Genomic DNA, 18,199 nt, shown 5'->3' with positions numbered 1-18,199 from the left:
TAAGCAAGGTGAAAATATGCAAGCATGCGTTAATAGATTAGTCTATAGGAAAACGTCTTTCGAATATTCTCCCAACTTGATTTAATCAACAATTCAACAAGCTCGTTCGATTACTTAAAAAACTCACTGAATTAACCAAACAAAATCATGCAAAGATAATCACCAAAATATTCCTCTTTCGATTAAATAAATCGGTGAATAAGTTGCAACAATTCAAAGCTCCATAAACGAATTCAAGCAAACAACTAGAGTTAAAATCCAAAAATATCAATCAAAACACCATATCCGTCAAACCCTAAGGGAAACTACTCCATAATCATGGAGGAAGTCATCACAATTATAATTAAAGAGTAATAAAATATCAATCTAACGTTACAATCCAAACTCCCGTATTGAATTGATGAAAAGATGATGAAATATTGTGTCTTGTATCCTCTAATGCTCTCCAAAAGTTTCCAAGGACAAAAGTCCTCTAAAAATCGTATTTTTGATGTATTTATACCATGTAGGAATGGGCTTGGAGGACACTACCATTTACAAGCCGAAGTGAGACAATTGGACCACGAAAATACCCTAGCGCAGCACGCCATGCCCCGCCCCATGAGCCACATTAGTGAAGATCTTCAGAGAGTTGATTTTTTTCACTCTACCGGAATTTTACACTAGCTCCCTGGGTCCCGCGGCGCGGTAGTGCATTTTTTTCATAGTAATCTTTTTTCTCACTTTTTGATATCCAGACTTGGTCCTCAACCCCCGAACATGATCTCCACTTAATTTCTTAAGATTTTGCTCAGACTTCAAAGCTTTAACTTGTTCAAATTAGCTCCAAATTATCTTAATAACTCGGAATCACTTCCTACAAGGCATAAAACACAAATGAGCGCTACACTAACATTTAAGCTCAAACACAAGTTAAATGCAGTAATTGGAGTGCAAACTACGACAAAAATATGGATTTCTAGCCTACCATCAATACCCCACATTTAGACCATTGCTCGTCCTCGAGCAATCAAACTACACTTCACATAGGGACGACCTCTTCATTAAACAACTTCCCTAACACATTATGCCAAGAATATTTAAAGCAGACTAAGCACCCTATCATAACATCCTAGGCTTAAAACTCGACTAAAAAGCACCACATACTCTTTTCACAACCTGCTCACTTACTCTAACACAAAGGTCAATGTCATTACCTTTTCTTTGCAAGTCATGTGCCCTCACACCAAAAAAAATAGAGAGTAGTTCCACACAAATTAAATTTTACGAATAAATAGGAACTCAAAATAAACAGAATTCACTCACTCTCAAAATCAAAATTCATGTGCCATAGAAGACGTACCATAGGCTTTTCCGTATGTAATACTCTACTAGTTGAGCTCATTCAGTCAAAGATAAAGTAGGACCTTAAATTGGTTGTAATGTAGGTTGCGGGACAAGTAGGATACGATTTGGATAATAATGGCTACACCCCTCTGAGCACTTTAATACATACAACTTCACAAATTCAAACCTCACACTTATGTTGAACCAAACCCCAACCTTCACATCATATTAACACCAAGCTCCCAATTTCTTTAAGCACGGACAAATCAATATTTACCACTAGTAAGGAATAATTTTTTTTTATAATATATACAAACACCGATATTTTTTTCTTTTTCTAGATTATGATTTTCTCTTCTTCTTTTTTCAATTCCCTACAAGTGGCTCTCACATTTCAAACAGTGTACCTTTATCCTTTTCTATAATTCCACTCAAAAACCCAATCATACCCCCACTTAGCTTTTAACAAGCTCATAAATATATCAAGTACTCAATAGAGAGGAAAAATGTTCAAACAGATAGTCAATTCAAACAAATGGGTCAAGCTTGTAGTGTGGTTACCAAAGAAAATAGAATTACATGCTCAAAAGGGATAACTAGGATACACAACAATTAGGTGAGTCACAGGCATATAATTGTGTCACGACCCAATTTTCCCTCTGTTGGGTATCGTAATGGCACCTAGTCTTAGGTACTAGGTAAGCCTAACATTTACTGAATAACGACAACAATTAAATAACATCTAACAATTTGGAAATTGAATTTTCTATAAAATTTATAATTCCCAAAACCGGTAGTACAAGTCATAAGCTCTACAGAGTTTGCTACAAATTTCTAAATACAACTGTTCGTAAATAGGTAAAATAGTGTGAATACAAAATAGGAAGGTGACTTCGAAGCCTACGAACGCAACAACAGATTTACCTTGAGTCTCCATAACAGCAATCCGCACAACTAGCTAATGCTCAACGGACTTCGAAATACCTGGATCTGCACAAAAATATGCAGAAGTGTAGTATGAGTACACCACAATGGTACCCAATAAGTATCAAGTGTAACCTCAATGGAGTAGTGACGAGGAATAGTCAAGACACCTACTGGACTAAATAACCTGAACAAATATAAGTTTAGGAACAACAGAGTATGATATCTATATAAAGACTACGTGAAACAGCAAACAATACGGTAATTGCAATAAGAAAGGAAAACAACAATTATCCGCAGAATACCATAATGATGACACAGAAGAATGAACGGAAACACAACCTAAATCCAAAAATCCCAGATAAAGAAGGGACAAGTAATAACTCCACAACGACGACCACTTTCACATCAAATTTCTGTCAATAAACTCCACGAGGTACCGAACCTCGGGCTAATCACAATTCACGGGTCTCAATAATGGAACAATAACACCTGGCACCATGTGCCCTTATCACACTTCATAACCGCACTGACGACTCACGTGCCAAATAGAGTCATTCTCACATAGAAGGCAAGTAACAAGGGTGTACATCTATACTCAACAATATCAAGAAAACTTCTTAACTGATTAGAGTGCTTAACTACGTGTATGCTTGTGTAAGTATCCTAACATAGTTCATACCAGCTAGTAAGCATAAGAAAAGGAACGGACAACACGTAAAATCTTTTCTCACAACTTTCACAAAATAAAGCTCACACATGTAAGTGTACCACTACACAGATATCAACAACAAGAATGCCTCCAGGCCATCACAAATCAATCCCTGACATAGCCCACCTTGTCTCGCCACGTGTGCAATAGTAAAACTTATCTCGCCACACATGCATAATAATGTTCCCACCTTGTCTCACCACATGCGTAACCCATATATATATATATATATATATATATATATATATATATATATATATATATCCCGCCTTGTCACGTCGCATGTTCAAATATCGATAGTAACAATAGCACGACAGAAACCTCGTGCAACCCCATAACAACACGCACGGCAGAAACCTCATGCATCATAATAACAACAACCGCACGGCAGAAACCTCGTGCATCACAACAACAAGTACAATAGCAACAATGACAATAAAACAAGGTACGGTAAGTAAATCAATTCAAGAACCTTCGATCGCAAGAAACAGTAAAACTAGTTCGCAAGGAATAGCCATAATAAAGAATATTAGGCGTAATAAGAACAACTGACCAGGGAAGAAAATAATATGTAACAATGATCCCACAATATACAGTTCAACAATAAGAAACTAACACGAGTCAAATAATTCCAAATAAGGACAAGTCAATTAAGGCATAGGATATCGAAGCTTATTTTAAGTTTGGACAATTACGAAAGAGATGCAAAAAATTCAAATAAAGGTAGGCAGCAAAAGATAACCATAACCTCAATTAAGGGTGAACATTTACAAAAGGGATAACGACAACTTTAAATAAAGATAAGTAGTTAGGGAAAAGACAATATGGCAATAGAAGAGATAACAATTTTAGTTAAGGCACATATGAATCCAATGAATAACAAGAGTGGATCATGAAGTAATTAATTCTAATAAAAGCAAGTAGAAGTGAAACTAGTGCTTTAGAAACGTAATCATAACGAGAACAACTGCATATTCATTGAATACAAGGACCTAAGAACCCTAAAAGGCTAATTGTCCACAAATAAGTCCGAGCACGTACTCGTCACCTCGCGTACCCGGACTACAATTAGCATAGAAGACTCAAATCCTAAGGGGTAGTTCCCCCACACGAAGTTAGGCAAGATACTTACCTCAAAAAAGACAGACCGGTACTCAAAAATAAACTTCTCAGTGAAATGGCCTCCAGACGGCTCAAATCATATCAAAATAACTTCAAAGCACATATAAAACTCATAAGAAACTATTCCGGATCATAAAGCTTCAATCTTTATCAAAATCTAAAAATTGACCCAAAAGTCGATCCCTAGGCCCGCACCTCGAAAACCGATAAATTTCAGAAAAATTCAAATACCCATTCCGATACGAGTTCAACCATACTAAAATTATCAAATTCAGATACCAATTCGTCCCTCAAATCGTGATTTTTTCATTCTAAAAATTTTCTTAAAAAATCCTCCTTTTCCTCAACTCAAAACACAAATTAAATGATAAAAATAAATATAAAATCATGGAATATAATAATTTCTAGGTGAAGAACACTTACCCAATCGATTTTCTTGAAAAACCCACAAAGAATCGCTCAACACCGAGCTCCACAAGTGAAGATATGATAAACATGACCTAACCCTCGATTTGAAGATCTTATATTCTACCCAGATGATTATGCATCGCGAACGCGGAGGAAGGATCGCGTTCGCGAAGAAGAAAAATATGGCTGCCAAGAAGTGCTTCGCGAACGTAGAGAAGAAATAATTACTGCCCAAAATTAGTGCTACGCGATCGCAAACAACGTATGCGATCGCGAATAAGGAAATTGATGGCCCAGGAACTGAGCTACGCGAACGCAAGGACACGGGTGCAAACGCGAATGAGGGAAAAGCAGACCTTCGCGATCACGAATGAAATCATGTGAACGCGAAGAACAATAATTCATTCTCCACAAATTGCACTACACGAACGCGGAAGAAGTGACACGAACGCGATTAAGGAAACTAGATAGCAGAAACCAATAGTTCAAAAATAGAAGAAAATGGCCCGTAGCCCATCAGAAACTCACCTGAGGCCCTCCGGGACCTCGTGTAAATATACCAACAAGTTCCATAACCTAACACGGACTCGCTTGAGGCCTCAAATCACATCAAACAGCGTCGAAACTACGAATCACACCAAGAATCGAACTTATAAACTTTCAAATCTTCTAACTTCTAAAACCCGTACCGAAACCTATCAAATCAACTCGGAATGACGTCAAATTTTGCAGGCAAGTCCCAAATAGAATAACGAAGCATTCCGACCCCAAAAATTTAACTTTCGCCATTTTAAGCCTAAATAAGCTACATACCTCATATTCACCGCCCGGACACGCTCCCAAGTCCAAAATCACCTAACGGAGCTAACGGAACCACCAGAACTCCATTCCGAAGTTGTCTTCATATAGTTCCAACTACGGTCAAAATCCTAAGACTTAGACTTTCATTTTAGGGACTAAGTATCCCAAATCACTCTGAATCATCCGGTAACAAAATTCAACCACTCACGCAAGTCAATACACATAATACGAAGCTTCTCAGGGCCTTATGACGCCGAACGGGACTTAAATTCTCAAAATGACCGGCCGGGTCGTTATAAATTGGCTCAACAAAGAAATGCCTTTATCACTTTCTAGACCAAACAAGACTGTTATTTTGCTTTGCAAACACACGGAAAAAGTTCTAGATACCAACTAACATACACGGAATATCTACACAAACCTCACTCACACATTGACATATAACTCACTTAGGATCGGATCTATCCCGACTCTCTAGTCAAAACAGTTAAGCAGAGTCAAAATAAAATAATTTAAGGCACTACAATACATGAGTCAAGAACTGAGCCTAGGCATCACAACTAAGGAACTCACTACTCTCAAGACACAATAAGGTCAAGAAAAGTCACCTTCATTTTATACCACAGCATAAGACTTCAAATTTCCTAACAAAATAAAAACTAACTACACCCGGTTCAAAAAAAAACCCTTGGAAAAGAACCGCAGCACAAAGAAAAACCAAGGGAGAATTGTTACACTACCTAAGAAAAACAAAATATTTTTTTTCATCGACTTTGATCCCTCAAGAAGACAGTCAAGGAAATCTATCGTCGGGAAAAGTCAAAAAAAAAATTCAAAACAAAGAAGGCAAACACTCATGCACATATTTACAATCCCTCACCCCACACTTTAAATTGTGGCATGTCCCCATGACACATAAATAAAAATCCAGAGGTAAAGAAAACTTTCTTGATTGATCTAGTCGGGGTCTAAATCGAAGTCAAAATCTCTTTTGCACGCCTGATCCAGTGCATACATCCATACTGAGAGCTTCTTTTTAGCCTTTTTTGGGTACACCCCACACTTATCAGTTTTACTCTCTCCAAATTGCTCCTTTAGGTCCCCCAATGTTCCTTCCATCTTGAAGATCACCCTTTCCTTCCCCACTATGAGCATGAGCTGCCTTGCTTGAATGTCCAGAATTGCTCTGCCAGTAGCTAAAAAGGGTCTCCCTAGAATCAGAGGGACCTCCCTATTCTCCTCCATGTTCATCACAATGAAGTCCAAAGGGAACACAAATTTGTCCACCCGAACTAGCACATCTTTCACTATTCCTTCAGGTATAATTGTGGTCTGATCCTCCAGCTGTAAGGACACGGGTATCGACCTGACTTATCCAATCTCTCCCTCTAATTTCCTGAAAATAGACAAATGCATAAGATTAATAGAAGCACCTAAATCACACAAATATTTTTCAAACTTAGTTCTTCCTAAAGAGCAAGGTATAGTAAAACTTCCTGGATCTCCACACTTTTGAGGGAGCTTATTTTGTAGAATGGCACTACAATGCTCTGTGAGTTTGACAACCGATGTCTCTTTCACTTTCCGCTTTTTGGAAAATATCTCCTTAAAATTTTTAACATAAGCCGGCATCTGTGATAGCACCTCTGTGAAAGGTATATTCACATGCACCTGCTTGGGCACTTCTAGAAAGTGCCCGAATTATTTTTCCAGCTTCTCTCTTCTCTACTTCTGCAGGAAAGTTAGAGCATGCGTATATTTACTTTCTTCAGTCTCCTCATTTATTGAATTCTCATATTTCTTCTTCTTTTGGGCTCTAGTCTTCCCCTTCTTCTTCAGACCATCATCCACCATCCATGCACCTTCTTGAATGTTGTCGTTTTTCTGTTCCTCCATAATTTTCACATGTCTTTCAATCGGCTCATCCTTTTGTTTTGCCTTGGGATCCTCCTTTACGTGCCTACTCCTCAAAGATACTGCAATTATTGTCTATTTTAGATTTCTTTCAGTATCAACAGGGAGAGTTCCTGGAACCCTCTTAGACAATAGATTAGCTAGTTTCCCCACCCGTCTTTCCATGTTTTGAAAGGCCGTTCCCAGTTCTCTTATAGTTGCGCCATGAGTTTCAAGCATCTCATTTGTCTTAATAATAAAGGGCTTCAACAGATCTTTCATGCTAGACTTATTAGACTGTGGAGGATGATATTGATGCCTATGCTGATTTTGAAAACCTGTAGCTCTCTGCCTCTGGGGTCTGGAGTTAGTTTGTTGCCATGTGTTTGCACTACCACCTCGTGAACTCCAAGAAAAAACTGGGTGCCTCTGCCCCATGGAGTTAAAATTGTTGCCACTTTGGTAGTTGCCTCTGTCAACTCTCCCTAGAGCATTTACTACTTCAGCTGAAGCTTGACACTCGTGTGTAGGGTGTCTCATTCCACAAAAGTCACATGTTGCTTGCGGTTCACTCTATACCTTGGCCAATGTTAACTTTCTTTTCTCTCTGGCATAGTGTCTAGCAGGGCTTGTACTGATGTGTTAGAGTCTACCTGGTGCACCCTAGCTAATTTTCTTCTATGGTTATCATCTGCAGGCCATTGATTTGTATCTTCAGATAATTCATTCAGAATTGCAACAATCTCCTTAGGAGTTTTCTTCGTTAGAGGACCTCCAACTGTGTTATTTAGCGTCCTCCTACCAGAGGGTGTTAGACCATCCCAGAAATCTTCGAGTTGCATCCACAATTCTACCCTATGATGCTGACATCTTCTCACAATATCCTTAAATCTTGCACATGCTTCAAACACCGTTTTTGTCTCTTTCTGCTCGAAGATGTGGATCTCTCTTCGCATTTTTCCTGTTTTTGCAGCTGAAAAGTATTTTTCAAGGAACTTCTTTGTCATGTCTTCCAAAGTTTGAATTAACCCAGTAGGCAAACTCCTAAACCAGTGCTCAACATCTTCCCTCGATGAAACAGGAAATGTCCTTAAGTAGATAGCATCTTTTGATACTCCGTTGTGCTGGAAGGTATTCATAATCTCATCAAAATCCATCAAATGAGTATTTGGATCTTCATTGGGTTTGCCACGGAAGACACAATTGTTCTTAATGGTCTGAACTAACCCTTGATTGATCTCAAAATTATTGGTTGCGATCATAGGGGGTCGCACACTAAATACTCCTTGGTTGTAGACTAGCCCGGCATAGTCTCTCAGTGATCGTCCAGGACTGGGCGTATTATTTTCAAATTCGTCTTAAACCAAAGGTCAGTTCAGGTTGAATCTTCATCCTCCATTCTCGTCCACCATTTCATCAGCTCTGAGAGATGCTTCAGTAGCTTCCCGTGTGGCTACTTCCTATCGGGTTGCTTCCCGTGCAGCCAAATCAACTATCTCCTCACCGTTTTTATCCATGTTCTCATGGGTTGAAGATTGTCCCAAGAATTTCCCGGTGAGTTCTTTCTCTTTCCTCAACTGTCGCGGACGTTTTTTTACCTCTGGATCATATGGAATCACTTCCTTAGAAGAAGATCGAGTCATACACCAAAGAGCTTAACTTGTTGCCTGCACACGAAAGAGAAAAACCGTGAAGAATAAAATAAAATTGGTTCATGAATTATCACCAAAAACTAATTTGAATACTATTGATTGCCAATTCCAGGAAACAACGCCAAAATTTGATGAGCGCAAAACACAACACGAAACTGATGCTCGCTAGCCAAAGATAGTATAATTTAATTATCGTCTTCACATGGATTTGGATTTAAACAAAGTTAAAGTAATTTCTGGCTTAAATACTATTTAGGATGATTAATACCTTGGTTGGAATGATTATGAACTACAACTAACTATTAAAAGTAAAGCAATTGACAATTGATTGTAAAGAACTAGAGATTAGCAGAGTTGGTTTATCAATGTGAGAAATAAGGGTGTTGACAGGATAGGTGCAAGATAGCTACTTGGGATCTAACTCTAGTTTAATTCACTCTAATGTTCTAATGATTCTCACGAATTCACATAATGATTAGTTCAAACGTATAGTCAAGACTCCTCTCTCGATTAAATCTTAACTCTACGAGGTGATATAAGCACTATGAAAATATGCAAGCATGTGCTAATGGATTAGTTTTCAGGAAAACGTCTCTCGAATATTCTCCCAACTTGATTTAATCAACAATTAAACAAGCTCTTTCGATTACTTAAGAAAATCACTGAATTAAACCAAAAACAATAATGCAAAGATAATCACCAAAATATTCCTCTTTCGATTAAATATACCGATGAACAAAGTTATATCAATTCAAAGCTCCATAAACGAATTCAAGCAAAGAACTAGAGTTAAAATCCAAAAATATCAATCAAACACCATATCCGTCAAACCCTGAGGGAAAATACTCCATAATCAAGGAGGAAGTCATCACAATTATAATTAAAGAGTAAGAAAACATCAATCTAACGTTACAATCCAAACTCCCGTATTGAATTGATGGAAAGATGATGAAATATTGTGTCTTGTAGCCTCCAATGCTCTCCAAAAGCATCCAAGGTCAAAGGTCCTCTAAAAATCGTATTTTTGATGTATTTATAAAATGTAAGAACGGGCCTCGATAAAACTACCCTTTCCAAGCTAAAGTGGGACAATTGGACCGCGAAAATACCCTAGTGCGGCGCGCCATGCGCCGCCACATTAGAGAGTTGATTTTTTTTACTCAACAGGAATTTTGCACTAGCGCCCTGGGGCCTGCGGCACGGTAGTGCATAGTAATCTTTTTTTCTCACTTTTTGATATCCAGACTTGGTCCTCGACCCTTGAACGTGATATCGACTTAATTCTTTAGATTTTACTCAGACTTCAAAGCTCCAACTTGTTCAAATTAGCTCCAAATTATCTTAATAGCTCGGAATCACTTATTGCGAGACAAAAACACACATAATAAGTGCAATACACAAATATTTAAGCTCAAACACAAGTAAAATACAGTAATTAGAGTGCAAACTACAACTAAAATACGGGTTTCTAGCCTACCATCACTTTGTCTTTTGTGAAGGACAAAGTGTCCCTCATTAGTTGTGGAAAGTCTTTTTCTTCTTTTTATATTGAATTGCTCTTTGTTGGGCTTGTAAAGAGCTTGTAAAAGAGAGTGGCCTCACGCACATGAGAAATTGGTCGTGAAGGCAAAACGGGTCGATTTGCCCCCTGCGCGCGAGATATACGTGGGTCTAATCCAAATTTGGTTTTGCTAAAATTATTTCTTTATTTTTTTAGCTTACGAGAAAAGTGTCCAAATACATGCTTACCAAAATTCATTCTCTTTGAATTGAATTTTGTAATGTCTGATTTATTACTTTGTAACATCTATACTTTAAATCGTTGTAACTGCTACTTGAATTCTTATAACTCCTACTTGAATTTTGTAATAACTCTTTTATTTTCATAACCCCCAATTTAATTATCCTTCTTGTAACAACTCTAGCATCTTATCTATATTAGGAGTTGTTTTGTGAAGTTTTCAAATATAGAAAAATACCTTCATCTTCTCTTCTTCTTCAACCGATATCTGGACAATTGCTTTGTGCAAATTTTAAACTTTCAGTTACGAGTGCACGTGTTTGGAGGTGCTATGGAATCTTGGGGAGCGACCAGTCTTAACGATTTGCACCCAGTCGGACCGAAATCACTTTCAAGGTAGTGGCTTGCCACGACACAGTATTTTTTGATAAGTTATTTTTGTTTCCTTCTTGTTCTTGGTCAATATTATCTACTAGTTTTTCTTACATAAAGATTAATTAGAAAAGAGATTATGAAAAAGCATCCAAACGGACCTGGAAAAACCACGTGTTTGTTGGAGGTAATAGGGATGTAAATTACTTTTCAAAAGACAGCTGGTTTGCTCAAAAGAGAAACGCAACACGTTGAAAGAATTAGAGAAAGGAAATCAGTGACCAATAAAATAGGCCCAAGTGTATAGTACAAGTCAAATAACTTTTGGTGCAATATGGAACTCGTTGGCCATTTATATATATAGTAGTAAATATATTGAGTTCCTCTTTTAAATCACGAAATTTTTTGTTTTAAACACTTTCTTATAATTTTAAAATCAATACTACAAATATTTAGTAAAACAATAGGGGTAACAAGTAAAGTTTGTTAACTAAACAAGAGTAAAAACAAATCAGATTTATATAATTCAATAAATGTATTGCTAATACGCATATTCATTAAATTATGTAGAAGATAATCACATAAGTTGTAGAGTAATTATATATGTGGAAAATAAAATTATAATCAAGCAAGCATTAATCAGGTAAAATGTAATACATATTACATTTTTTTTGTATGGTTTGTACCTTAAAATAAAAGAACCTAAAGTTACAAATGAGTAAAAATGATACTAAGGTGGTCGCTTGTAAGTTGTAACACCGCTATTAAAAATATATGCGAAAAGCTATTTTAAGTTTAGCCATTTTCTCAAACTTCATAAAAATGTCGTGTTGTTGCTTTTTCTTCGTCAGATATATAAATTTGAAGTTTGGATCTGCCAAAGCCGGTATTACCTAAATTCTACCTGAAGTATGAAGTTTGAAAAGCCAACGTTCAAATTCAAATTTAAAATTGGGCTTTACCAAAACCTAACTTCAAACCTCAGGTCTCAATTTGAACTTCATACTTCACACATGAGTTTGATGTTTGATTTTGATAGAGTCCATCTTTAGACCCGGAGATCTGAATTTGGAAACTTCAGATCCACCATTTCAACACTAGACCCACACATCTAAAGTTGATTTCTAAACGACTAACTTTGTAACACTTTAAAAAATTTGACTACTACTTGTCCTAAAAACGGTTATTTGTGCACTTGGCTCAACAAATTAATACATGAAGGCCGTGGGCTTGAGTCTTTGAGAATCACGCTGGGGTAAGCCTTCATATTTTGTCGAATGGACTAAAGTTGGTAAACTGGAATAAGGAGGTGGCTGTAAGAGTGAAAAAGAAGCCCACCAGGTGTTTGTCTTTCTGCTTTAAAGAGTTTATTTGAATTTTTTTTCACGTAGTTAGTCTTGAATTTTGATTTATAATTTGCATACATTCTAACTTATTTAATCTCATATAGTTGATGCTAATCTGCTTGTGTACTAAACACGGACAGAGCGGGATTTCGGGCAATTACTCATACCTACTGTTCTTATGTTACGATGGTTGTAGACACTAATTAAGTACAAACACGCAGCCTGTTTCAAATATTAATTCAACTGTATAATGTAATATCGTCATATATAAGGATGTTAAAATAAGCAATTTATGGTATAATGACAGACATGATATGTCTTCTGCAGGATAATCATCATTGTTTCAGAAAATAGTGTGTTAGTATGAACAAAACTTCTTATTACCATGCATTATATGGTATGATAACAATGGTTATTTAACATTATTTAACCAAAAGAAAAGAAATACTAAGACTCAAAAACAAACCTCCTGGAAAATAGTGTGACTGTACATAAAACATACAAAATGCAGAAACAAGGCAACTGTGACTACACAAAATAACATACAAAATGCATAAACAAGGCAATCATTCACATGTATACTCTTTTAATTCTGAAAGTAAAGAAGATCCGGGGTTATGTACATGCTACAAAACCAGTCACAAAGGTGTAATAGATCGTATGTATTGCAGGTGGTAGAGCAAAGCTAGAATTTAGCTCACTTCTCTCCGTCTTCTAAACAAAGAAGGATATATTGTCTAGCAATTCTCTCCTAGAATATGCATGTAACCACAGATCAAGAAGCATCTACAAAACACCTGCCAGGGAAAGCTTCATTATGCTAATTGCTCAAACCTCTCAAAAGTGTTTATGAGCACCAATGCATTTTATATTGCCACCTATAGTGATCATTTTTTTTTTTGGGTTTTTTGTTTTGGAGAAATGAGTATAAACTTTATGCCTCTGGATTAGGATCTGTCTCGATTTCTTGAGCCAATTCCCTTGTCAACATGTCAGCACGATCATCTTGGCCACCAGCAAAAGTATAGACTCTGAATGCAAATTGGAAGGCCTTCCAAAGAAGTTTAGCTGATCCCTTTTTGTGACCATCAATTTTCGGTCCAGCTCCTTCATTTTCCTTTTGCTTTATTTCTCTCCTCTCCTGATTCAACATCAAGTGTTACTTCAAAAGACGTTCACTAAAATAGTAAGGTGAGTGATTTCATAAGAATTGCTACATTTGCTACATGCTTTACATTGTGCTAACCTTCAAAGTCAGTTCCATACAGTTTGAGGAAACATCCACCATCAATTCTTTGATACGCACAAGGATGCCAAAATCAAAGTGGATTTTATGGCTTATAAATTTCTTGGATTCTTCATCTTTTGTTCGTTCCAGTGTGTCCATTTCTCCTTTGATCTAGATGATATAACCATTTGTTAGAGCTACTAATGGAAATATAAAAATCGACAAGTTATCAACTGCGAACTTAGTTTCTACCTTGTTGAAGTAATTCTCAGCTTTTTCAAGAAGTTGTCCAACAGGTGGGACTATTGGCCAATTCTGTAGAGTTTTGGCTATTGAATCTAACTTGGTATGAAGTGCTGCTGCCATCCTCAATGCTTCCAACTTCTTTGTAGGAAAATCTTCGAACCTTGCTAGCACCTGTATCAAGATTACTTTAAGCCAACACCCTGAAGTAGGAATCATGGAGAATTATGTACTACAACAGTTATATATGAAACCTGAGATTCATCCGTTAGTTTCTCTAGGTGGGATTCTACAGTTTTGTGGAACTTAATAAGCTCAGACATATCTGATGTTTGGAAAGAGGCAATGGCTGTTTTCATCTCCTTGATTGTTTTTGCATGTACTCTAACATCCTCTTCAATTTGTTGGTGGTATGCTGACCTGAGACATATGATGTAATTTTTATACATAAATCTAATATCTATGAAAGTAACACCTCTACAAAAATAATTAGTTGGAGGATTAATTACCTCTTTGTCATCTCTGCTAATGCATCAGCCATTCCCTGTTTGCCTCCTGTGGGTGCAGCACCACCAACTTTTCCCTTTCTCCCCTTTGCTTTACCATCTAAACTAGATCCTTCAACTTTACCCTTGAGAAGCCGATAAAGATTTCCCATTTGGGATGATCTCTTCAATTTAGTGGCTGCTTTCCTAGGTCCTAGGTTCCTGACACCTGCAAACCCTGGTGGTGGTGGAGGTGCAGCTCCTTTTCCCATTGGCATGGGTGGAGGTGGTGCTGGCATTCTTCCATTTGAAGTCACTGGTGGAGGTGGGGGTGCAGGTGCCGTAACCTTTGATCCCATGGGAGGTGGGGGTGGTGGAGGTGCAATAACCTTTGATCCCATGGGAGGTGGAGGTGGTGGAGGTGCCGCTCCATTTCCTGATGTCATGGGAGGTGGTGGTGGTGGAGGTGGATGTGTTATTTCTTTTCTTATCATGGGAGGTGGTGGTGGTGGAGGTGGAAGTGTTATTTCTTTTCTTATCATGGGAGGTGGTGGTGGTGGTGGTGGGTGTGCAGATAATGTTTTCATAGGCGGTTGTGGTGTCGCTACATTAATTGATGTCATGGGAGGAGGAGGAGGCAGTGGAGCACCACTTAGTTGTGCTAACAATGGTGCAGTCTGTGACCCTTCTGCATTCACCGATGAAGTGGGTACTGGTGGTGGCGGCGGTGGAGGTGGTGGTTGTGGCACGGCTGGTGCAAAAGTAGATGACTGGTTCGTTGATAATTGTAGGGGCTGTGACTGGGCCAATGGTGATGATGGTGTTGATATATCCTTATCTACTGAGTGCAAAGAAATCTGCAGAGGAGATGCTGTTTTTTGTGAGTCTATGACCTTCAATGATAAAGTGAGCGGTGATTGTGGCTCTGCTCGCGATGAAGGAAGCGATGAAGGAGGTAAAAGCACATCCAAGGTAACATGTCCTGACACTGGTGTATTTTTAGCACCAGTTTTATATGTTCCTTTATTTTCTGATTCATCATCCATACTAGTCAGTAGAATATCCAGCATGTCTGTCATTTCACAATCTTGCCCAAATTCATGATCATCTTTGGCTTTCACTTCAGAATCTTTCTTTGCTTCTGTGCTTGTTATCTGACCCACAAAATTTGGATCTTGAGCTGCTACATGAGGGAACATGTGGAAAGAGAGGCGCTTTACATCAATAGGATTCAGCTTGCCAACTGCTTGAACCCTGAGTGGCAGAAGAAGAGGTGGAGAGTATGATGCCTTTGTATTCTTCTTTGAAGCATTGCTCATTAACCCAGGAAGAACTGAAGTTGGGGTGACTGGAGTGCTCGAGAGGGAGGATTTGGCGCTCGAGTAAGATTCAGAAAGAACCCTTCCAAATGTGTTGAATGATGGACATTCATCTCTTATCCGGTCATCGTCATCCTCATCATCATCCATCATATCGAACATCCTTTCACTCGCTAGCTTAATCATGTCTTCGAGCAATAACACTCCTGAATTGGTTATAATTGAGAGAAAACATTAGGGTCTTTATAAATAGTGCCCAATAGATATTTGGTGTTGCAATAAACATATGACATACCATAGTATTCTAAATTGTCTAGTTTACTGAATGAATCCTCCTTGCATTTGACCATCCACTCATCATTGCCTGTCCACATTTCCCCAATTGATATGATAGTATCAAAAAAGCATTGCAGTGCCTGAGAAATGTAAGAATTAGGTCAGCACAGTGAACTGTGAATGCGCTAAAGCAAACGTTGAATTTGTAATGCTCATTACAGTGGAGTAAATAAGTAACCTGATGCATCGATGCTCCATCAATTTTTGACAAAGAAATAGATGGATTGATTGAAGGATACAATTGTTGCAGATCTTTCAGCGTCAAAATCAGTAGCTGTGGAAAAAAATTCACAATAGAAGTTACCAAATTCTGCTTTGCTCTTTTTCTTTAAGAGTTTAACTTCTGTACTCTGACAGTGTAAAGTTTTTACATCATCATATTAACCTGCTATGACCAGTTGAAGTATAGTGAAGGTGTAAAAATTCATTATGCTATCCGTGTATATAAGTTAAAACCTTTCAAAAAATGTTATTATGCTTGAGTTTTGAAGACAAGTAATAGAAGAATACCTCATTTACAGATGCAGAGCCAATACAAGGAGACAAGTCAAGCAAGTCTCTCAAGGTGAGGATCTTGTTCCGAAGCTCAGTCATTATTATGAAGTTTCCTGCTACTCTACATGAATTGCGCACTGTGGAACCTTTTGTTGATTTAAAACTTTTTGATATTGCGATAGCAGGTGTTTTATTTTTTTCAAGAACAGGTCTTTTCTTTGTCTCTTTCATGTCCTCTTCCTGCAAATGTTTGTTAATTACTGTTAGTGATATAATAATACCCAACATACCAATTTTCTATGTTTCTTTGCCTTAGATCATAATTCACATCTGTGACATAAACATGGTAAATATGTCCAAATAGAGGTGAAGGATCATTTTTTTTCTTTTTCATTGATGAAAAACTTTTAGGTGGTGTCTTCTCAAGTTTTTTCTCGGATAACATTATCCTTGGGCTGTTATATTTCTTTAACAAAAATTATATAGCAACATTTATGGTTGTATGAAATTTTCTCTCCTTAATCTGTTTCATCGTATGACACAATTCATTAAGCACTAGGGTTTCCGGAAAGAAAAAAAAAACGTGGAGTCAAAAAAGGAAATGTTGCCAGAAATCATCTTCCAATTTCAACATGGTCACCTTTCAAGTTTTGCATGAAAAAAGAAAAAGAAAAAAAAACTCAGTTGTGATGAAATATCTTGAGGTTGTGTCTTAAGGATTTATCAGATATTACTATATTTACTAAATATCTTGAGGTTGTGTCTTAAGCAGAAAAAATGTTTTATGTCATACGTTGTTGTATTTGCTTAATTTGTTCGATCATATGATACTATTGATTAACTACTTGGGTTTCCAGGAAATTAAACAACAGGATTCCAAATTCAACATTGCCACCTTTGAGGTTTTGCATGATAATATTGCCAAAATTTAGAATGTCAAATTTAGATTTTATGATATTAGATACTCGTGTACAAGTAGGAGAATTTACATTCTTCAACATGATCATAATAGGTTCAGACAACAAGAAGTTTTAAGAGAAAGTGAAAGAAGAAAAGAAAGAAAGAGAAAAAAATACCTCAAATATTGTACTATGCTTCCTGCGAGAAAAGAAAGGAGCCACGCCAAAACATGCCCCAATTGCCATTTCTAACGAGTAATGACAAGTTTTATACAAAATTGAAGAAAAAGACAACAATAAGAAATAAAATAATGATTGTACCAGGTCAACTTTCTTGGTTTTGACAATTGAAAAACCAGAAATAATATTTGATGACGCAAGAAATTGTTGAATGATAATAATGTAATAATAGATATGATTAAAATATTGCAGGAGGGGGAAGAAGAACAAGAGCATTCAAGATTTCAGAATCAAGATTAATACTATTAATTTTGTTTATTTTGATTTTTTTTAAAAGGGGAGGAAAATTGATAAAGAAAACTTGTATAACGTGCAGAGCAAATGAGAGATGATAGGAAGGCTCTTAAGTCAACTGGGAAATTGGTTAATCCAACTTCTCTCAGGGACAAACACTTCTTCTCTCTTTTGTTTCCAAATAGAGAGAGTGTGAGAGAGAAAAATTGGAGATCAATTACTGAAATTATATTTCCTGTTTTTTTGAGGCCAAACCGCGTATGAATCCTGATTTTTTGGGTTTGTTATTGTATTCTTTTATCTTCTTTTCAAGTCTTTGAGCTGTTTCTGATGAATACTTTTAGATAAAAGTTTATAACGAATATTTGCAGAATCAACTTATCCAAGCTCCTGAAAATCAGGAGCCTTGTAGTGATCAAAACA

The 18,199-nt window shown here is 37.1% G+C and overlaps 1 protein-coding gene and 1 long non-coding RNA gene across 2 annotated transcripts; one reads left to right on the top strand and one right to left on the bottom strand.

The window, feature by feature from the left end:
* Positions 1–11,452: 11,452 nt before the first annotated feature.
* On the top strand, positions 11,453–16,584 carry LOC142171608 (uncharacterized). The gene is made up of 2 exons (XR_012701412.1): positions 11,453–12,292; positions 16,430–16,584. It is a non-coding gene; the product is annotated as an uncharacterized LOC142171608 (long non-coding RNA).
* LOC107802627 (uncharacterized) lies at positions 12,804–17,727 on the bottom strand. Its single transcript, XM_016626155.2, has 9 exons — positions 17,480–17,727; positions 16,419–16,643; positions 16,087–16,182; positions 15,868–15,988; positions 14,278–15,778; positions 14,023–14,188; positions 13,778–13,942; positions 13,544–13,696; positions 12,804–13,438 (listed from the first exon to the last, which is right to left on the bottom strand). The coding sequence occupies exons 1-9, from the start codon at positions 17,546–17,548 to the stop codon at positions 13,232–13,234; spliced, it is 2,703 nt and encodes a 900-aa protein (XP_016481641.2). The 5' UTR covers positions 17,549–17,727; the 3' UTR covers positions 12,804–13,231.
* Positions 17,728–18,199: the final 472 nt, after the last annotated feature.

This window comes from Nicotiana tabacum, chromosome 17, assembly GCF_000715075.1.
Source record: "Nicotiana tabacum cultivar K326 chromosome 17, ASM71507v2, whole genome shotgun sequence".
Taxonomy (NCBI): Eukaryota; Viridiplantae; Streptophyta; class Magnoliopsida; order Solanales; family Solanaceae; genus Nicotiana; species Nicotiana tabacum.
Note: the sequence above shows the minus strand (reverse complement) of the source record. Positions and strands in the feature narration are given on the sequence as shown.

Excerpts from the sequence above, each read along its gene's own strand:
- LOC107802627 (XM_016626155.2), bottom strand. The coding sequence starts at position 17,548 with ATGGCAATTGGGGCATGTTTTGGCGTGGCTCCTTTCTTTTCTCGCAGG. Across the intron at positions 16,183-16,418 it reads GCTCTGCATCTGTAAATGAG|CTACTGATTTTGACGCTGAA; the intron begins GTATTCTTCTAT and ends TTTTTTCCACAG. Across the intron at positions 13,943-14,022 it reads AACTAACGGATGAATCTCAG|GTGCTAGCAAGGTTCGAAGA; the intron begins GTTTCATATATA and ends ATCTTGATACAG.